Genomic DNA, 23,170 nt, shown 5'->3' on the forward strand with positions numbered 1-23,170 from the left:
CTCCTAAAGGAGGTGGCCTTTGTTCTCAGTTTCCCGGAAAAGGGTTTTCACTGTTTGACTGGCAATCGCTCTCTGATCCCTTTGGGCTATCCGAGAGCAGGTTGAGCGATAGCACTCTTTTCTAGCAGTATGTTTATTTTGTGAAGCAGCTATTCTGCATTCAATTTCCCCATCATACTTGGGGGAGGTCTCTCCTTCTGGGCAGCTTTCCAGCGAAGATCAGGGGGTTTCTCACACACAGGAGTCACCTTTTGATATCTGCTGAACACAATGGGGGGTTTTTTTGTGGATGAACACACTTGCCAATCATTCTCGCATGTGGGACCTTATCTCAGTGAAGAGGGTTCTGGGCCATTTACATTCCACTTGGCAGATATGCCTTTCAACCTCTTGCCATATTCATGGCTGCATGCATTAGGGGACGAGAAACCCCACAGCAGAGGTGTGCTACACTTCTGTTGTTGTGACTTGTGAGTACTTCCCCCTTTTAGGGATAACCCTGTCTGTAAGCAGGGAATTCAGGCAACTGTTGTTCCACTTACTGGACCACGTGATTCCTAGGGTGAAGTATACGTAATCATGGTCTTAGATTTGATACCTAGGCCAAGTTGATGGGCAGTATATCGTATATCTGCAGGGAATGATACACCACCTTTTCCCTATTTCATTGCCTTTAAATTTGCAAACTTCATTGCCTTTAAATTTGCAAACTTCACTGGGTTGACTAAGGTGCCTTTTAATGCTCACCTGAGCTATCCTGTGGACAGGATGGATAGGCCTCCCTGGATAGGATGAAGTGTGGGTGAGCTTCAGGCCCAGTTTAACTCCCTGCTCAAGGTGTTATGGTTTTGAGATGTTTGAGTGGATTCTTGGGTACTGTGAAGATGACCACGCCCACGGGGAGGAGCCCCGTGGGGAACCACAGTACTAGGCTAGACTCAGGACGCATAAACACAGAGATTCGTCTTTTATTATACAGCTGATGAATACCACCAGAGGTGGCAGTAGTGAGGTGATCCAGAGGTAGCATTCCAGGGACCCTCGGCAGAGGGGACCTGTCTCACAGAGATAGTCTAGGGATATCCGGATGCAGGTTCCCAGCGCAGCAGAGCTGTAGATGAGACAGACTGAGAAAGTTAGATTACTCACTAACAGGCCGATACAGTACAGTGCGCTCCGATGGAGCGCACTGTTAACCTGTCATTGGACGCATGTTTTCCCTTACCCCTTATTCAGTAAGGGGCGGAAAATGTGCGTCCAACCCGCCAAAACTAATAGCGCCCTCAAAATGCAAATGCATGTTGATGGCCCTATTAGGTATGCCCGCGTGATTCAGTAAGTAAGATGTGCAGCCAAGCCGCACATTTTACTTTCAGAAATTAGCGCCTACCCAAAGGTAGGCGCTAATTTCTTCGGGCACCGGGAAAGTGCACAGAAAAGCAGTAAAAACTGCTTTTCTGTGCACCCTTCGACTTAATATCATGGCAATATTAAGTCTGAGGTCCCGAAGGGTAAAAACAAAAGTTAAAAAAAAAAAATAATTATTTTTTTTTGGAAATCGGCTGGCGGCTGTCCGGTCGAAAACCGGACGCTCAATTTTGCTGGCGTTCGGTTTCCGAGCCCGTAGCTCTCAGCGGGCTCGAGAACCGACGCCGGCAAAATTGAGCGTCGGCTGTCAAACCCGCTGACAGCCGCCGCTCCGGGTCAAAAGGAGGAGCTAGGGATGCGCTAGTGTCCCTAGCGCCTCCTTTTGCCCGTTTCTACCGCCGGACCTAATTTAAATACTGCATCGCACGCACAGGCGAGTGGCTGCCAGTGTTCAAAATGGCGCCGATCGCCTTTGCCCTCACTACGTCACAGGGGCCGACTGTCAGTACCTGTGACATAGTGAGGGCAAAGGCGATCGGCGCCATTTTGAGTATTGGCATCGGAAGACCGGCGTGCAGGAGGTCGCTTCCGGACCCCCGCTGGACTTTTGGCAAGTCTTGTGGGGGTAAGGAAGCCCCCCCAAGCTGGCCAAAAGTCCCTGTGGGTCCAATGGGGGTCCCGGAGCGACCTCCTGCACGCCGTCCGTACGATGCCAGGACTCAAAATGGCGCCAATAGCCTTTGCCCATACTATGTCACAGAGGCTACCTGTGCCATTGGTCAGCCCCTGTCACATGGTAGGAGCACAAGATGGCGCCGGTGACCATGTGACAGGGGCTGACCAATGGCACCGGTAGCCCCTGTGACACAGGCTATTGGTGCCATGATGAAACCGGCAAACGAGGGTGTGAGAGTGCAGGGGATGGCTTTTGGACTCCCCGCTGGACCAGCAGGGAGTTTTGGTAAGTCTTGGGGGGGTCAGGAGGGTGGGGGGTTGTAGTTAATTTTAGCTGGGACACGAATATAACTCGCCGTATTAACGCATCGGGGTGCCATACGGCCGAATGCAACGCATTTGCTCCCCGACGAATCCGAATCACGAATGCAACGTATGACGTCCCTCTGCACATCCCTACCACCCACCTCAGACCTTAGCCTGGATAACCACCATCCTTACCTGCTGCCTGATATTGATCATAGCCCAGACTCTCGCCACTGCTACTTGCTGCTTGCCTCTGACCTCAGCCTGACACTAGATCTACTCATCTGCCAGTGTCCTAGAGACTGCCACCTAATACCTGCCGGCCCTCGGAACCCAACAACCTGAGGGGAAGGGGCTGGTACAGGTGAAGGTCCAGCTTAGTCTCTGCACCGTCTGCTCCACTAGTTGGCGGTGAAAACCCTGTAGGTTGCATCAACCTCACCCCAATACATGGGTTCACAATCCTAACATGCTGTAACTTGCCTCCTTTTTGGGTTTGTTTTTTTAAGTAATGCGTTTCCTTATTGTGCAGTTGGTTTTTTGGGGTTTTTTTTCTGATCTGTTTCTTAACCAGGGACATTTATTTATGGTTAGAATTTCATTTACAAAAAAAATTTCATCACTATGTAGCTGATCAATGGTCAGATTTTATTATTGTGCTAACAATTCTTCGCTTCAGTTTGTACATGTGTAAAAGAAGGTATTTTGTTAGTAAATTAAAAGCTTTTGTAGAAAGAATAATGCTTGAAATTGGAACTGAGGTAGAGAAGTGATGTCTATTACAAAGGAGGTTAGGAGATTCAGATGTCAAGGGTGAAGCTTGGCCAAAGTGCTATGTTTCCTATGGGGGCCGTTAAAAACACAGCTCACTTTTTTTTTCCCCTTTTCTGCTGGGAAGAAAATACATGTTCCAATAAAGTAAATGAATACTTAAAAATGCTACTTCTTGTTGCACAGGTACAAGCCATCTTGGTAAATATTTTTGGCGGCATTATGCGTTGTGATGTTATTGCGCAAGGTATCATAATGGCTGTAAAGGACTTGGAACTGAAGATACCGATTGTTGTTCGATTACAAGGTGCGCTATTGCCAGTAAATGTGGTATATGAAAATCTTACTATTTATATGTTTTTCAGTTAAGCAGTCAGTTTAAATGTATATTGATGACAGTTTTCTGTTCTGATTGAAATAAGATATGGTTTTTCCCAAATGCTGTGAGAATTTGAACACAAATATAGCAGATGTATATATTATTCATAATTACCATTGGCAGCTCATTAAAAGGTTCTGTCAATCAATTAAATGTTGCATAGTTGGTAATGAGCTGTAGTTTTTGTGTTTAATGTTTTTACTGAATTCATTAATGTGTTGATGTGCAAACACATTCATTATAAAAGATTATCTCACTATCCCAGGTTGGGAATCATTTATCAGAAATATTTATCCCTACAGGGTTAGGCTAAGAATTTGATTGCCTGTGTAAATTAAATTATTTCTTTCCCAACTGTTTGTGTGATTTAGTCCTTTTAAAAAGCAACACATGAAATTGTCTAGCACTCTACTACTACATAATGATTGGCATGTTCCCCTCCCCACGCACACTGGGGCAGATTTTAAAAGGTACGCGCGCGGCGTACATTTGTGTGCGCTACCCAGCACGCACAAATGTACGCCCAATTTTATAACTTGCGCGCGCAGCCGCGCGCATGTTATAAAAGGGGTTGGCGCGCGCAAGGGGGTGCACACTAGTGCACCTTGCGCGCGCGCTGAGCCTTCGGAGAGACCAGCTGGCTTTCACCTTCCCTCCGAGGCCGCACCGAAATCCAAGCGGCCTCGGAGGGAACTTTCCTTCCCCCCACCCCACATACCCACTCTCCCCCACCTTTATCTCAAAAGTTACACCTGCCGGCCGACTGCCAGCACACATCCCCCAGCACAACCGTTGTGCTGGAGTCCTCAGCCATGCCTCCCACCCCCAGACCGTCTGCCCTGCCTGCCCATTCAGAAAAGCCCCGGGGCTTTACGCGCATTGCCGGGCCTTTTGAAAATAGGTCCGGTGCGCGTAAATCCACCTGGATTTAAGCGTGTAGGGCTTTTAAAATCTGCCCCACTATTTTCTTATGTCATTAATTTACATTCTTTTTCTTTTTCTCTGTTATTTTCTTGTTCATGTGTGTAGTCTCTCTATTTTTTTTTCATTATTTTCCATTTCTAATTCCATGCCACATCACTTTGCTGTTCATCTAGCTCTTTCTTATTACTTTTTTATATCTTCTCTCTTATATGTTAGGGCGTCTGAACATTTACAACCTCTCCCTTTCTTAACGAAACTTGTGTTGTATGTGAATGGGCATTATTTGAAGATTGTCGCTTAACAGCCTAAGACCAGGTTAAGCTGCTGCTGGGTGACATCAAATCTGAATGTGTGTGCTTTCTCCTAGTGACTGGATTTTTTTTTCCAGTCTATATTCATTATTGTATGACAGGGTACATTCTTGCTGACTGCACTTGGCACTCTATATTCATACTTATGGTTAAATCTTTGTATGTTTTTTTTGTTTTTTTGTTTTACATCTCTTTAAGGTACACGGGTTGACGATGCCAAAGCATTGATAACAGATAGTGGCCTCAAAATCCTTGCATGTGATGACTTGGATGAAGCTGCAAAAATGGTAAGGACACTAGAAAGAAAATAGCTTTGCTTGATGACTGTGTTCTTTTGTATGTAATTCTGTTCGTTCAGTAATTCTTTGAAAATGGGATGAGGCCTTCTCCAAGCACAAGCAGGATGGTAGTCCTCACACATCGGTGATATCATCAGATGGAGTCCAGCAAGGAAAACTTTTGTCAAAGTTTCTAGAAACTTTGACAGACACACTGGATCTGTCAGAGGCTTACCTTCATATTCCCATCTGATTGGAACACCAACGCTTTCTACGCTCTGCGGTGTTGGGGGCACCGTTATTTTTGGGCACTGCCTTTTGGTCTAGTCATTGCTCCCAGAACATTTTCCAAGATTATGGTGGTGGTAGTGGCAGCCTTGCGAAAAGAAGAAATCTTGGTGCACCCGTATTTGGATGACTGTCTGATTCGAGCAAGTCTCAGGAAGAGAGCCGCCTGGTGACACACAAGCTGATCTCCTTGTTGCAGCAGCTCGGTTGGGTGGTGAACCTGACCGAGAGCAATCTTCAACCATCCCAGTCGTTGGGGTATCTGGGGGTCCGGTTCGACATGGGACAGGACAGAGTTTTCTACCGGAAGTTCAGATCCAGAAATTGATGTCTCACGTGCGTCAGTTGATTAACACCATTTGCTCGATGGTATGGTCCTACCTACAGGTTCTCGGCTTGATGGCAGCTACCCTGGAAGTGGTGCCGTGGGCAAGTGCACTTATGCGTCCTTTTCAGTGCTCTCTGCTATCTCGTTGGAACCCACAGTCTCAGGATTATGCGGTTTGGCTCCACTTGCTGATGGAAATCTGCTCCTGCCTCCAGTGGTGGTTGCAGGAGGATCATCCTGTCCTCTCCAGCCTGGTTAGTACTCACAACAGATACGAGTCTCCATGGTTTGGGGGCTCACTGTCTGGAGTTAATGGCCCAGGGGCGCTGGAATGCTAAAGTGTCCCACGGGAACATCAGTTGCCTGGAGACCCAGGCGGGTATGGCTGGCATGCTTGTAGTCCAACCACAGACTGCAGAATTAAGCAGTTTGCTTGATGTCTGACAATGCAACGGTGGCTGATATTCACCAGGAAGGAACCAAAAGTATCACAGGAAATAAACCAGCTGATGGAATGGGTGGAAGGTCATCTGCAGATGATCTCAGCCTCTCACATTGCAAGCAAAGACAACGTAAGAGTGGACTTTCTCAGTAGGGAGAGTCTGGACCCAGGAGAAATGGGTGTTGTCAGCCGAGGTGTTTCAGCTGATTGTGGATCACTGGGGCCTTCCATTTGTAGACCTGCTGGCAACTTCTCGAAATGCGAAGGTTCCTCACTTCTACAGTCGCAGGAGAGATCCATAGCCCCTGGGAATAGACGCTTTCATACGGGTCTGCCCGGAAGACAGATTACTTTATGCCTTTCCTCCATGGCCCTTGCTAGGCAGGATAATTTGCAAGATTGAAGGCCACAGGGGGCTAGTACTCCTGGTGACGCCAGACTGGCTCAGGTGTCCATGGTATGTGGATTTATGACGACTCCTGGTGGAGGCTCCCCTTAGTCTTCCGCTGCACATGGATCTGCTTCAGCAGGGACCGGTTCTTCGCAAGGATCCGACTTGATTCTGTCTTATGGTTTGGCCTTTGAGAAGGCTTGCCTGTTAAAGCATGGGGTGATTGCCACTTTATTTCGTGCTCCCAAGTTCTCCACTTCCTTGGCTTATGTGCAGGTTTGGAGAGTTTTTGAGGCCTAGAATGAGTAGCAGGATGTTCTTCCTTGTTCAGTTAAGATCCCTCTCATTCTTGATTTTCTGCAGGATGGATTGAATAAGGCTTGGCCCTTAATTCCTTGAAGATGCAGGTTGCGGCTCCTGCTTGTTTTAGGGGCCTGGTGAATGATGTTTCCTTGTTGTCTCATCCTGATGTGGCCTGTTTTTTGAAGGGAGTGAAGCACCTTAGGCCTTCCTCGAGGTTACCGGTTCCATTGTGGAGTCTTACTATGATGTCAGACTTTTTGGCAGGCCCTATGATCCGACCACTGCATAGCCTTTCCTTATGATTGTTGATTTTGAAGACTGTGTTCCTGGTGGCTATATGTTCTGCACGTCAGATTTCTGAACTGCTGACCTTTTTTGCCGGGAGCTGTTCCTTTGGGTGACTCCGGGAGCGTAACATCTGCATACTGTTCCATCCTTCTTGCCCAGTGTAGTGTCGGACTTTCATTTGAATCAGTCCATTTCCTTGCCATCCCAGGGTAAGGTCAGGGATGCGGAGGAGTTTTGCCTTTTGCGCTGCTTGGATGTTAAGCATCTTATTGTGCAGTATCTGGAGAATGCTGAGTCTTTTCAAAAGATGGATTGCCTGTTTGTTCTCCATGACGAGAGTAAGCAGGGTGCTCTGGCTTCGTGGGCTACCATAGCTCGTTGGATTAACGAGGTGATCATCGCTGTGTATGTGGATGCTGGAAAGCCATTGCCTTCTCAGGTTAGGGCTCATTCCACTAGGGCTCAGCAGTGTCATGGGCAGAGATTAGTTTGTCTCCCATCAATATATACCGTGCTGCCATGTGGTCCTCCTTGCACACTTTTTCCAGGTTTTATTATCTGGATGTGCAGGTCCAGGAGGATGCCGCCTTTGTACGTGTGGTGTTGACTGCACCGTGGTCATCCTCCCACCCTGTTGGGGAGTAGCTTTGGTATATCCCACTGGTCCTGAGAACATCTGTCAACACGCTAGAAAATGGTGAAATTACTTAACTGATGGTTTCATTTTCCTTAGTGTAGACAGATGGACTCAGCTTCTCACCCATCTGAGTGTGTCAATAGTCCTGGGTCCCAAGGGATTACTGGTAAGTGTTCAGTCCCTAGCTTGGGGTACCTAGAATCTTATGTGAGTTCAGTGTTTATGGTTGGTTCTGGTTATCTCTTTTTAATCATGTTTTAATCAAATTTTTTGCTAGTCTTTCCACAGTTGCTTTTGAAGATAATACTGGCAGGCTGGGGTCACTGCAGGGTTATATATACTGTGATGTCAGCTTGCTCCATCTCCATCTGCTGGCAGGGGAGCATAAACCCACTGATCCTGAGTCCAAAATTATCAGGTAAGTAATTTCTCCAACTCTATTGTTTCTCGTGCCCTTGATGCAGAAGTTGCGTTTCGAAACACTTGTGACAGTGTCTGGCTCACATTAAGATTGCCTGTTAAACTCTTTGTGACTTAGATTAATCAAAATGCTATAAATATAGCAGAAATATTACCCATGATAGGAAAAAAAAAAAAAAAAAGGGGGGGGGGGCATGGTTAGGCTAATTTCCCTGCTCCTACATCGCATAGGTAATTTCTGCAACACATGATACATTTATCGCACCTGTGCTATATTTCGCATTGCATGCTGATTAATCCACCACAGGCGCGTTACGCACATGCCAGTTCAGGCAGAGAGAGACTCTGTAGAGGCCAATATGTAAATTTACTATTTATTCCACTGTAAGAGGGAGCACTTTTAACTCAGGGTGAAGTTTGCAGGGGTAGGGTAGGTTGGGGGTAAGTTTTACATACACAGAGGTACGAACAGCAAAGTTGACATCACTGAAAGTTTTCTGTCATTTGGAGTGATGAAAGGTAAAAGAGGCGTGGATTAGTGCAATGTACTCTCTACCTAGCTAGTGCCTGGCATTGATCATAGCATACCTATGTCAGATGGTCTGTCTTTCCCTACCTGGACAACTTATTGGTGCTGGGTTCCTCCCAGTCTGGGGTTCTAGACTCACTGGAGGCAATCATTTGGATACTATAGTCCCTGAGTTTCTTAATCAGTTTCACCAAATTAAACTAGTTCATAGGAACATGGATAGATTAATTTTTAGACCAAGCATTCCTCCTAAGCAAAAGAACTTTAGGGGGTAATTTTCAAAGGTCTTTGGTGTTTAAAACTGAGTTTTACATGCGTAAATGCACTTTACCTGCATAAATGGGCTTTCAAAAAATACTATAATATATGCTATTGAATTGTTAATAGGTTTCATGTGCGTAACTGAGCTATAGGTATGATGATTTTTTGAAATTACTCAATTAGTGCTACATTTATGCACATAAATTCTTTTGAAAGTTACCCCCTTAGTGTTAAAGAGGCTGGTAAAGACCCTACCACAGCAGAATTAAGCTTCAACAAAATCAGTCCTTGTTGTCTTGGGACACATGACAGCAGCAGTTCATGTCATACTATTCACCTGATATTTCAGTGGCTCGCAGGGGCAAAAAGGGGGGGTCCTGGTCTCTGTCGCGGCCCTTTAATGGGCTGTTGGTGTCATCAGCCGGCGTCGCCTATGCTCCCCCTGTGCGCCAGCGCTGGGGGCATGGCCTAGCCCCTTTTATGCTCGCGCGCGTTCGGGGGTGTGTGTGTGTGTGTGATGGACCTTTTCCCTCGCCGGTGCAGCCGCGTCGGCGCGCGCTTCTCCTCCCTCCTTTGACGGGACGCCGTCTGCGTTGGGAGAGGGGGTGGCCCGTCGGTTATTGGTGGGCTCTGGCCATTCGGTTCAGGCCCACCTATATATGAGAAATACAGTGGGGCCTTTGGTGCCAGTGGGATCAAATGTAACCTAATTTGGCCCACTGCATCAGGATATCAGCCGGAATGAAGTCAGTTCTTCGGTGGCGTTGGAAACCTGGATGTTGAGCTTTCCTGAAGATTTATTTATTTATTTAAGATTTTTCTATGCCGACATTCGTTGTTGGACATCATATCGGTTTACAGGTAATAAGGATTCAGCAAAAAAGCTTTACGGTGTAACCAAAATAAGTTTTACAGAGTAACTATAATAAGTTTAACAGAAACAACTAAACAGATTATATTTGTTTAGTGCAGAGGTAACAGGTTTATAATGTGACAAATAGGGATTGCTAAATAATACAATAATATACATAAGTATTTAAATTTGACTATTATAATGTCATAATATAATTGGGTGAGAGGACTGGGCCGTTTTTGGAGGGTTAAACTCGGTAAGGTGAGGTTTAGTATTCTCTGTGAGGGGAGCTACTGTGTGGTGAGGTGTTGAGGTAAGTGAGGGGGTGTAGGTTATTGAGGGGGCAGGGAGTTGGGATGGTATAGGATGCAGTGAGGTAGGATGCAGTGTAAGTGTCCTTGAGATCATGAGTACGCTTGAGTGAAGAGCCAAGTTTTTAGTTTTTGTTTAAATTTGTGCAGGCAGCGTTCTAGGTGTATATCACCTTATCAAGTGACTCTAACCACTGAAAATTCATCAGGGACTGGGGAGCTCATACAGATACTGCTCAAGTTCAGGGGCTATGGTCCTTAATAGAAAGTTGTCTTTAGATCAATCTCTTTGAGCTACATGCCATCTGGGACATGTTGAAAGTTTTCTCTCACCTTCTAGTGGGAAAGAGAATCTTGATTCGAATAGACTATCAGGTTGCCATGTTCTGCATAAACAAATGAGGGGGAACAGGCCCCTTTGCCTTTTGTCAAGAAGCTCTCAAGATGTGGATGTGGACTATACACAACAGAGCTCATCTATAAGCAACATTACCTTCCAGAATCCCCAAATACTCTGGTAGAATGCCTTAGTTGAGTCCTTCCTCATGAGTGTTTGCTGGATCAGCAGATGGTGAACTGTCTGCTGACCTTTTGGATCAGCTGACAATTACTACAAAGAACAACCAAAATGTGGCAAGTTTAGATCCATTCTTCAAAGCAGATTCAACTTGGCTCCTAATGGTTTTCTGTTATGCTGAGATGCCAGTCATCTTTATGCCTATATTCCAATCCCACTGATTGCAAGGATAATTCAGAAAATACTGTGGGAGAATGATTCTTCAAAATAATTCCCATAAGGGAAAAAAATTAAAATAAAATATTGTTTACGAAAAATATTGTTTAAACTTTATTATCAGATACAATCTATGCAATGTTTTCTAAGAGTTTACAAAAAATGTTTCCAAAAGACTTAAGTAGCACAACAACAAACAGGCTAAAAAATCACACTAACCACAAGGGGTGTACACCTCAACCAACTCACTCGTAAATCAATCACACTTCACAAACAATCATGCCATACAGAATATATATCAAATAGCCTTAAAATCAGAAAACTTTCATCCCTTACAGGAAGCAGCCAAGAAAGGAAAGTTCAACAAATAAGCTTCCAAGTTTATCTTTAACATAATTGTCCTGGAGGAAGTGAAGTCATCCTGGGCGAATGGCAGCATAACTACTGAGCTCCGTGTAGCTTAGGGGGGGAAACGGAGGAAAGCCAGCGAAATTGCCCTTCACTGACGCTTCCCACAGCCCTCTGAATAACAGAGTCAGATGGCGGCATGCTGGAAAGCAATTGACTTGTTCGAATTCTCATATAGCGGATCCGCCACACACCCGACCCAGCCGACGATGGAAGAAGATGGCAAAATGGCGGAGGCAGAAAGTGGCAGCATGCGAGGGAGCCACTTCGGAGGGGCATGAAATTAAAATGTGGCTCCAGGAAGCCAAAAAAGAAATCATTCAAACCTTGAAGGGGAAATTAAAGAAAGTATGGGAGCGCTGAGGGTCGAGGTGGAGGAACTCGGAGAGAGACTCCACGTGGTGGAGCAGAGTGCAGACGAGCAGGCCGCGGCTATAAATCAGCACACCAAAGAAATCCAGCTCTTGCAACAGGCCAAAGATGATCTGCTTAACAAGATTGAAGATATGGAAAACAGGCAACGAAGATGTAACATCAGAATTAGGGGAATACCGGAGGAGGAGGGGACTATTGACTACGTGGACCTGGTACAGGACATATATGCAAAGCTGTGCTGAGCACCGAGGCTCAGACACCGTATGAACATACTATTGCTATTGACAGAGCACACAGAGCCTTAGGTAAGCCTATTAACAACAAACCTAGAGATATAGTTGCTTGCCTCCATAACTTTCCCATAAAAGAATCGATAATGGCTAAAGCTCGTACTCTGGGGCAGATCAAGTGGCGGGGATCGGCGATCCAAATCTTTAATGACCTCTCATCCGTTACGCTCCAGAAACGCAGGGAGATGAAAAACATCACGGATACCCTGAGGGCAGAAAATGTGCGCTATAAATGGCTCTATCCATTTGGAATCCTGTTTATTATAAGTGGGGATCCATGTATTGGAAAAAACCCAGAGGGAGCAGAGAAATTCTTGAGACAACACGGCATAGACGTGAAAGGCCATACTGCAGGAAACCAACCAGGATGAAACGGACTGGCACCTAGATGGCAACGTGTGGGAAAAGGAGGAAAGAGACTACGGCGATAAGATGGCACTCATGAGGGAAGCGGCCACAGGAAGACTGATTTATCCCTGGTGAAGGAAGTGGCAGGGAAATCTTTTGCTACACAGTGTTGTTGTGCCCTTCTGGAGCTTTATATATCCCTGAGAACCACCTGCTTAGGGGAGGACCAGCTCAACAGTATACAGTAAATATGGGACGCAAATATACATTTTGAGTGAGTGGGTGTCCCTAAAGGATGGTCGGGGGCCAAGAGGAGGGCAGTCTCTGTATTTGTATTTTGAAGCTAAAATGGGTATTAAGGTATCTGTTGAAAGCTACATAGGATGACGTCATTCCTCCAATATGGTTAGTGAGGAAGAAGACCTCACTATTATTGGATGGGGTTGGTGGGAGGGGGGTGGGGAGGGAGGATGTAAGGGAAAGTTATGGGGTGTACTATTGTAAGATATTAGGGGGGGTGGCACTAAATGAGTATGGGCAATTGAATGAAGGGCCATTCATAGGAGGGACATTGCATAGATCTTATGGCTAACTTTAGCCTGGTATCCCTAAATGTTAAAGGCCTAAACCACCCTAGGAAACGTCAAATGTTATTCAAAGATGCGAAAGCACATAAAGCGTTTATTTTGTACAAGAGACACATTTGGTGCGTAAAGATGAGAAATTATTAAGGGATAAGGCATACCCACATATTATTTTGGCGTCTAATTGTGAGGAAAAAGACTTGTGGGGTGGGAATTATGATTACCAAGGATCTTAGAGTGGAGATTCTAGATAGCAGAAAAGACCGCAAGGGCCGATACATAGCGATAGTGGCTAAAATCGATAATATTCTGGTAACATTACTCAATGTATATGCACCTAATCAAAATCAAGGGGCCTTCTTCACTCAACTAGAGCAAACCTTAAGTGGTTTTATCCAAGGGTCCCTATTAATGGGGGGGGGACTTTAATACGATTTTGAATCCACATTTAGACCACAGCAATTGGACTGGAGGGGGGAGTAAGGGACCTAGGGCACGGCTAAAACTGATGATGGAGCATTGGGGGTTGGTAGACATTCGGCGGCGTCAGCATCTCAAAGATAGAGACTATATGTTTTATTCCAGAGTACATGGGTCATATTCTCGTATAGACATGTGGCTGGGAAGTAAGACCTGAGTATTGGGCTGTAAGGACGTTAGGATAGGACACATTACATGGTCGGATCATGCAAACATACAGGGTACCTTTTGCCTCACACAGGAAATACCAGGGGTTAAGTACTGGCGTTTAAATAATAGTCTTCTTATGGATCCTAAAGTGTGTGATTCCCTAACACTCGATATTCAGGACTATTTTGAACTCAATGATACGGGGGAAGTACCCTCTAGGGTAGTGTGGGACTGCTTCAAGGCAGTAATTCGAGGAAGGTTAATCGCCAAAGCGGCGGCTAAACAAAGGAAGAATAGGAAAGCTCGGGCCGAGTTGAACATGGAAATTGAGAGGCTGGAAAAGAAACACAAGCGACAGGGGGGATGGCGCACTCTGCGTGATCTGGATAAAAAGCGTAATGAATTACGTATCTTATTGGATGGGGAAATACTGGATAAGATAGATAAAGTTAGAGGGACTTATTTTCTGGAAGGAAATAAGCCAGGTAGGCTGCTGGCGAGACAGTTAAAACAACAAATAGCACAGAGTATCATTTTTAAAATTAAAGATTCAAAGGGTCACTATATTATGGATAATTCAGGCATGCGGAATAGATTTGTTCAATTTTACAGAGAACTATACTCGGCAGGGCCTCAGATACCGTGTGACCGGATTGAGTCCTATCTACAGGGGGACAATATGACAACTTTATCTGCTGGCAGTCACAGATCTTAGATAAACCCATAACTACGGGGGAGATCTCTGATGCTATATCTAATCTAAAGCCTCACAAGGCTCCCGGATTGGATGGCTTCACGGGACTCTCTTATAAGAAGTTTAAGGACATCCTTGTTCCATATTTGCAAGTGGTATATAACACAATTGTCCCAAAACAGCAGGCTCATCATTCTTCATATTCGCCAATGAGGTCTCTTGGAAATGTACTTGTACAGAAGAGCAAAGTTTTAAATATAACAAAATTCTCTCACAGATGCTATCCACCCAGTGGGTTTAATATCAGTTTGCTGCGAGTATTATATAATTTCCAAAGATTTCAGTATAATTTTGCAGCAGGGTGAAATGCCGATTATGATAGCATTCTCTTGCAATAGGCAATTAAACCAACATGTTTCATTGAAAAAAAACAAATCGCTTCCAACATGTTTCGCCACAATGGCTTCTTCAGTGGATTAACATTAGCTAAAATCTCTTGTTGTGGCATCACTAAAAATGAATAAAAATGAAAACATCAAAGAGAAACAAAAAAGTAATAAAACATGACAAAGAAAAACTTAGGAAAAAATAACAAATATTAATACTTACAAGTAGCGGCAAAAGAGAACAAGTCCCCAGATCATAGAAAACGCAAATAGAAATGCTTAACCATGTATTCTTTTAAATATCCACCCACGGACTTCAAATGAACCAATCACAAGGGGAAGAAAGGGATGTTTAATTTACAGCACCAATCAGAGCCATATAGTGTCATTTTGTACCAAAAAACCACCCCATTCACTTTTATTGTTCAGACCATTTGGACATAAGGAATCCAATTTAAATATCCAATGTTGTTCTCGCTGAAGTAAAAAGCAGTTAATGTTGCCCCCAAATGTGAATTGTATTTGTTGTATGACTATGAACCTTAAATCATTAATTTGATGACCAGCAGCAACCCAATGAGCTGATAATGGAGCCTCCGTGCAGCCACAACAGATCAAGCTATAATGTTCAATAGTTCTAATTCTTATGGCTCTCATAATTTTGCCAACATAAATAAGATTGCAAGGGCAAATAATATAAATGACTTGAGAAAAGGCACACTTAGTATGAGATCGCAAAGTAAACACTTGCTTTTAAATTGGATGGACAAACTTCGTAATATTTAAAGAAAAAGGACCACCTTACAACCGCCATAACTTTGATGTGACCCATTTCTCTGAGGAGGCCCCCGCATTACAAACTGGGATGATGTAAGAATATCATGTAGATTCCGTGACTGTTTATAAACAAACAGGGGAGTCTTATCAGAGAAAGGGGAGAGAGACTGTACTAAAGGCCAATGTTTTCTAATAATCTTAGCAATCTGCCAAGACTCATTACTATAAGGCAGAACACAAAGAATATGATCTGCTGAGTCACGCTGAGATTGCTGAAAAAAGACGGTCCCGATTTATAAATAGGGCCCATTTATAAGCCCTACATATCACTTGGAAAGGGTAGCCACGACCTAAAAAATGATTAAACATAGACTTTGCTTTGTCTTTTAACCCCTGCTTAGTAGAACAAAGTCTCTGCAAATGAAAAAATTGTCCAATTGGAATATTTTTTAGATGCAGAGGGTGAAAACTACTGTAATGCAAAAGATTTTCTGCCAGTGGGCTTAGTGAATAAAGTAGTGGAGAGACTCTCCCCATTTTTAATATCCCACATATCCAGAAATGAAACCTTATGGGAATGAATCTGATATGTAAAGGTGAGGATCAGAAAGGTCTCCCAGTAAGAGAACATCACCCTGGTGTAGCAGCAAGGACCTGCTCTCCAGGTGATGTATTGTCCTCTCGCACTGAGGACAAGTCTCCCAGGGCTACAGCCCAGGAGGGAAGGGTTAGGCCGACCATCATAGTTGGTGATTCGATTATTAGAAATGTAGATAGGGTGGCTGGTGGACGTGAGGACCGCCTGGTAACTTGCCTGCCTGGTGCGAAGGTGGCAGACCTCAAGCGTCACCTAGATAGGATTATAGACCGTGCTGGGGAGGAACCGGCTGTTGTTTGTACATGTGGACACCAACGACATAGGAAAATGTGGGAGAGAGGTTCTGGAAGCCAAATTTAGGATTTTAGGTAAAAAGCTGAAATCCAGAACCTCCAGGGTGGCATTCTCTGAAATGCTTCCTGTTCCACGTGCAGGTCCCCAGAAGCAGGCAGAGCTCCAGAGTTTCAATGCGTGGATGAGATGATGGTGCAGGGAAGAGGGATTTGGCTTTGTAAGGAACTGGGGAAAGGGGAGACTTTTCCGAAAGGATGGGCTCCACCTTAACCAGAGTGGAACCAAGGTGCTGGCACTAACTTTCAAAAAGGAGATAGAGCAGCTTTTAAACTAGAACAAGGGGGAAAGCCTACAGTCACTCAGCAGTGCATGGCTCGGAGAAAGGTATCCTTGAAGGATTCTAATGAAACAGGAGAGTTAGGGCATCCCAACAGAGAGGTTTCATTAAAAGCAAACATAGTCCATGTGCCTATATGTAAAAAATCTCCAAAGCTAATGATTTCCGAATTATCCCTAACAACTGAAAAGCAGGTTAATACAAACAAAAAACACACTTTGAAATGTCTGTATGCCAATGCCAGAAGTCTAAGAAGTAAGATGGGAGAGTTGAAGTGTATAGCAGCAAATGATGAGATTGACATAATTGACATTACAGAGACTTGGTAGAAGGAGGATAACAATGGGACAGTGCTATATCAGGGTACAAATTATATCGCAATGATAGGGAGGATCAACTTGGTGGGGGTGTGGCACTTTATGTCCGGGAGGTATAGAGTCCAACAGGATAAAGATCATACAAGAGACTAAATGCTCAGTAGAATCTATATGAGTAGAAAACCCATGTGTGTTGGGTAAGAGTATAGTGATAGGAGTATACTACCATCCACCTGGACAAAATGGTCAGACAGATGATGACATGCTAAGAGAAATCAGGGAAGCTAACCAATTTGGCAGTGTAATAATAATGGGAGATTTCAATTACCGCAGAACACACAAAGTGCAGATACATAGAAACATAGAAACATAGAAATGACGGCAGAAGAAGACCAACCGGTCCATCCAGTCTGCCCAGCAAGCTTCACACATTTGTTCTCATACTTAACTGTTTCTCTTGGCTCTTAGTAACCTTATGTTCTAATTCCCTTTTCACCCCCACCATTAATGTAGAGAGCAGTGCTGGAGCTGCTTCCAAGTGAAATATTAAGTTTGATTAGTTGGGTAAGCGGCAGCATAGCTCTCTGCCATGAAGCAGAGGGCAATGCTGGAAATGTGTGAAGTATCAGTTTTTCTTTTCCCCTGTCATTGAAGCAAGGAGTCATGCCGGACATGCACCGAAAGTGAAGAATGCCTTGAAAGTCACATTAACTATCATCAAATATTGAAAAGCCTAATAATTGGTAATACCTATAAGCCCATGAACCCATCCCTGTTTTTTTTTCTTTTTTTCTTTTCTTTTTTTAATTGGGAGATGGATGCCCTTCATCCTTCTACTCTGTGAAGGTGGACACCTACCACCGGCCACTGGCATCCCGCTCCGTTAATGCCTCTGTGGCTACTGCCGCTCCATGCAGTGTTTTACTACCTGCTCTTTATATGCGTCCTCTAGAACTGATGGATCCCATCCCTGGGTTTTTTTTATTATTTATTTAATTGGGAGATGACAGCCCTCCATCCTTCCGCTCCGTGAAGGTGGACACCTACCACTGGCCACTGGCATCCCGCTCCGTGAATGCCTCTGTGGCTACTGCCGCTCTGTGCAGTATTTTACTACCTGCTCTTTATATGGACACCTACCACTGGCCACTGGCATCCCGCTCCGTGAATGCCTCTGTGGCTACTGCCGCTCCGTGCAGTATTTTACTACCTGCTCTTTATATGTGTCCTCTAGACCTGATGGATCCCATCCCTGTTTTGTTTTTGTTTTTGTTTTTTATTTAATTGGGAGATGACAGCCCTACATCCTTCCGCTCCATGAAGGTGGACACCTACCACTGGCCACTGGCATCCCGCTCCGTGAATACGTGTTCAATCCTGACAGAACACTCACAAAGTGTGTAAAAGTTAAAGTTTTTTTATTTCTTCAATATGGCAACTCCACTGAATTATACAGGAAATAGCTTAATGGCGTCCCCCGACACGGTCCCGTGTTTCGCCGCGGGCTGCATCGGGAGGGCTCGCCACCAGCAATTCACAAGAAAGCTGTAAAACATAAGTAAACATCAGGACAACAAAACAGGACTTACAACCGACCATGTTGTAGAAGAGTACAGAAAGTCATAACATACCTGACAGCAAACGTACTTGAAAGGTGTCAGGGAGCGCACTACTCTTAACCACTGACAGGTATTTAAAGCTAGGCAAAAGGCGCCAAAAACCTACAGGAGAGCCAACCACGTGGGTCAGAGGACCCCGTTCATTGGTTCCCGGTCCTGTAGTGCACCTCAGCAGGAATGCAGACCAACCTACCCTGTTAATCGGGACTCTAAGTGAATAGAAACCATTCAATTTCCCGGTTCAAGCCCTTAGGAGACACTGTATCTAAAGTGAAGATCCAGCGTTGTTCAATCCGACCTAACTGTTCAGCGTAGTTACCACCTCAAGGCGGCCGCGGAAACACCTCAATCACACTGTATACAAGGTCTGAAAGGGTATGCGATTTTTTTATCCAATGATCAACAAGGGGTTCATTCTCTCGCGAATGGCGAATATTAGAACAATGCTCTATAATCCGGGTTTTAACCATGCGAGAGGTTTTCCCAACGTATATCAAAGGACAAGGACATGTGATAACATAAACAACTCCTGACGTGGTGCAGTCGGAGTGAGATCGTAACTGAAAATTTTTTTGAGTGACTGGATGGGTGAAACAGGTAGTGGATGACGTGTAAGAACACACTGTACAACGACCGCACGGATAGTGACCTACCACACTGTCAGGATCCCGTGACACTGGAAAGTCTGTGTGAATAAGTTTATCACGTAAGTTTTTCCCCCTACGAAAAGTAAATCAGAGGGGACCAGGGAACAGAGTGTTCAAAGATAGAGCCTCCCAGTGTCTACGGATCATGGCAGTGATCTGGCGACTGAGGGTAGAAAAGGGTAAAATGCAATTCGTGGCTATCGTGTCAGAATGAGATGGAGGTAAAAATAACAAATCACGATTAGTGTAAAGGGCTCGTTTCATTGCTTTTTTAACAACATGCCCCGGGTACCCTCTGGATAAGAAATGAGATGACATAACATGGGCTTGTTCAAGGAACTCACTCTTGGTAGTACAAAGTCTACGGAGCCTAAAAAATTGACCGGTTGGAATATTCTTACGCAAAGAACTAGGATGACAGCTCTGGAAAGCAAGCAAAGTGTTACGATCAGTCTCCTTTCGGTGAATGGTGGTCGAGAAACGGCCCTCATCCACTGAAACGAGTACGTCTAAAAAAGCTATCTGGGAGCGGTGCAGGCAAAAATTGAACTGAAGGTTAGGATCGCATGCATTAAGCCAGTCAATAAACATAAATAGTTGTATCTCTGTAACGCTATAGCGTTATGGCTTCGCTATATTGACGACATCTTTTTACTTTGGCAGGGTACGGAGATACAACTATTGACAAACTAAAGAGTAGCAAATCACCTGGGACCGGATGGTATGCATCCTAGGGTACTGAAGGAACTAAAAAATGAAATTTCTGATCTATTAGTTAAAATTTGTAACCTATCGTTAAAATCACCCATTGTACCTGAAGACTGGAGGGTGCCAATGTAACCCCAATATTTAAAAAAAGGCTCCAGGGGCGATCCGGGTAATTATAGACCAGTGAGCCTGACTTCAGTGCCGGGAAAAATAGTGGAAACTATTCTCAAGATCAAAATCCTAGAGCATATAGAAAGACATAGTTTAATGGAACACAGTCAACATGGATTTACCCAAGGAAAGCCTTGCCTAACAAATCTGCTTCATTTTTTTGAAGGGGTTAATAAACATGTGGATAAAGGTGAACCGGTAGATGTAGTGTATTTGGATTTTCAGAAGGCGTTTGACAAAGTCACTCATGAGAGGCTACTAAGAAAACTAAAAAGTCATGGGATAGGAGGCGATGTCCTTTTGTGGATTACAAACTGGTTAAAAGACAGGAAACAGAGTAGGATTAAATGGTCATTTTTTTCAGTGGAAAAGGGTAAACAGTGGAGTGCCTCAGGGATCTGTACGTGGACCGGTGCTTTTCAATATATATATATATATAAATGATCTGGAAAGGAGTACGACGAGTGAGGTTATCAAATTTGCAGATGACACAAAATTGTTCAGAGTAGTTAAATCACAAGCAGATTGTGATAAGTTGCAGGAAGACCTTGTGAGACTGAAAAATTGGGCATCTAAATAGATGAAGTTTAATGTGGATAAGTGCAAGGTGATGCATATAGGGAAAAATAACCCATGCTATAATTACACAATGTTGGGTTCCATATTAGGTGCTACAACCCAAGAAAGAGATCTAGGCGTCATAGTGGATAACACATTGAAATCGCCTGTTCAGTGTGCTGCGTCAGTCAAAAAAGCAAACAGAATGTGGGAATTATTAGAAAGGGAATGGTAAATAAAACGGAAAATATCATAATGCCTCTGTATCGCTCCATGGTGAGACCGCACCTTGAATACTGTGTACAATTCTGGTTGCCGCGTCTCAAAAAAGATATAATTGCAATGGAGAAGGTACAGAGAAGGGCTACCAAAATAAAGGGAATGGAACAGCTCCCCTATGAGGAAAGACTAAAGAGGTTAGGACTTTTTAGCTTGGAGAAGAGACGGCTGAGGGGGGATATGATAGAGATGTTTAAAATCATGAGAGGTCTAGAACGGGTAGATGTGAATCGGTTATTTACTCTTTCGGATAGTAGAAAGATTAGGGGGCACTCTATGAAGTTAGCATGGGGCACATTTAAAACTAATCGGAGAAAGTTCTTTTTTACTCAACGCACAATTAAACTCTGGAATTTGTTGCCAGAGGGATGTGGTTAGTGCAGTTAGTATAGCTGTGTTTAAAAAAGGATTGGATAAGTTCTTGGAGGAGAAGTCCAATACCTGCTATTAAGTTCACTTATAGAATAGCCACTGCCATTAGCAATGGTAACATGGAATAGACTTAGTTTTTGGGTACTTGCCAGGTTCTTATGGCCTGGATTGGCCACTGTTGGAATCAGGATGCTGGGCTTGATGGACCCTTGGTCTGACCCAGTATGGCATTTTCTTATGTTCTTATGTACGGGAAGACCTGGACTCCTTGACATCATAGATAAGCAGCTACTACTGTGAAGCATTTGGTGAAAACTCTTGGAGCTGCCGACAAGCTGAAAGGAGGTACTCTATACTGATAGTGGGAGAGTCCATCTTGAAGTGAAGGTAGTGCCAGTAGTTAGTATGTGTGCATATGCATCTTTCTGATCTAGGGCACACAGCCATTCCTCCTTCTAGATGTAGGGAAGAATTGTGCTTAGGGAATTCATTTTGAATTTAGAAACATAGAAATATGATGGCAGAAAAACAGCATATGGCCCATCTGTCCAATTAATTTAGCATTATAATTCTCATCACTTCCTTAGAGATCCCCTGTATTTATCCCATTCTTTCTTTGATTCAGATACTGTTTTTGTCTCCTCCACTTCCAATGGAAGGTTGTTCCACACAACTGCCACCCTTTCCGTAAAGAAATATTTCCTAAAATTATTTCTTTAAAGAGAAGAGTGGTGGATATGTGGAACAGCTTCCCAAATCCAGAATGGGTCTCAATCTCCCCATCTTTTTGGGGATGAGAAAATACTGGGAGTAGAATTCTTATCCATTCAGAGATGTAGGGACTGGCTCTTTTGCCCAATTGCTGAAGCAGAGATTCCACTTTCAGATGGAGTTGTGCAATGTGAGGCGGCTGTGTATTGAGTCATACAGAGGAAGAGATGGTAGCCAGGAGAAACTGTCTATATCCATACTCCATGATCTTAAGGACCCAGAGGTCCTTTATTTGGCACCATTCCTCCAGAAAGGACTGGATTCTTGATTGCTGGAGATTTGTAGAGATCAAAAAACTACACTCAGGCTTTGGCTTTAGGTTAACGGTATTCACGCTGAATAGGTCTAGGCAGTAATTGCTGCTGTTGCTGAGCTGGAAAAGGTGGGAGCCAGTACTTTCAAAAAAAGGTGGAAAGGGTGTCTGGTAGTATGGCCTTTTATAAGCGTAAAAGGAACGTTTTGAAGTAGAGGGCTACTTGGGCCTTGTCGAGAGGGATTGGACTATTTCTCTGAATTTTTCTCCAAATAGGTGGTCTCCCAGACAAGGCACATCTGCCAGTTTTTCATGAACATCATTGCAAATGCTGCTGGCTCTTAACCAGGCCAAACACTGAGCTCCTATGGATGCAGACGAGGCACATCATATGGCATAAAATGATTCATAAACAGAATGATGTTGTATACTGCCTTCTGCGTCTAGAAGTAGTTGAGGATAATCCCACCTTCCGTAGATTGAAGGAAAGGTTTGTGTTTGCATGCCTTCACATAAATATTGTACCATGTAAAACTGCTGAACAGCCATATGAGCAGTTAACAGTGAGCTTTGAAATACTTTTTTCCAAAATTGGCAAGAAGCCTGAGATCTTTTTCTGGAGGCAAATTTGAATAAGCATATATATTTTCTTTCCCCTTTTCAGTGCAGATTCCACGATGACAGAGTGACGAGGTAATTGAACCATTCCAAAACCAGTTTATTTTTGCACTCTTCATTTAAGATCTAATTTCCTTGATGCAGGAATGCAGGTGATATAATTTTCCCACATTCATATTTGTAGCTGATTGAGTATGTTGTGAACTGGAAGGTCCACTGGTTGTGATTGGAGTATCTAGAATCTGAAGAAGGCCAAAGACTTCCATTTGCCATTCTTTGTCTTTCTGTACATTCATTCTGAGTGTGGTTCCCAACTTCTTTGTGAACTTAGAATAAGTGA

The 23,170-nt window shown here is 44.0% G+C and overlaps 1 protein-coding gene across 2 annotated transcripts in view; it reads left to right on the plus strand.

Annotated features, from left to right (window-relative positions):
• The window catches only part of SUCLA2 (succinate-CoA ligase ADP-forming beta subunit), a 170,861-nt gene that overhangs the window by 143,430 nt on the left and 4,261 nt on the right, over nt 1-23,170 (plus strand). For both annotated transcript variants that reach the window (XM_029602875.1, XM_029602874.1), the window contains 2 exons: nt 3,307-3,427; nt 4,933-5,021. In XM_029602875.1, coding sequence (XP_029458735.1) covers nt 3,307-3,427; nt 4,933-5,021 — 210 coding nt within the window. The remainder of the gene's footprint in view (nt 1-3,306; nt 3,428-4,932; nt 5,022-23,170) is intronic.

The sequence above is a fragment of the Rhinatrema bivittatum genome, chromosome 5 (genome assembly GCF_901001135.1).
Source record: "Rhinatrema bivittatum chromosome 5, aRhiBiv1.1, whole genome shotgun sequence".
In the NCBI taxonomy this organism is placed as follows: domain Eukaryota; kingdom Metazoa; phylum Chordata; class Amphibia; order Gymnophiona; family Rhinatrematidae; genus Rhinatrema; species Rhinatrema bivittatum.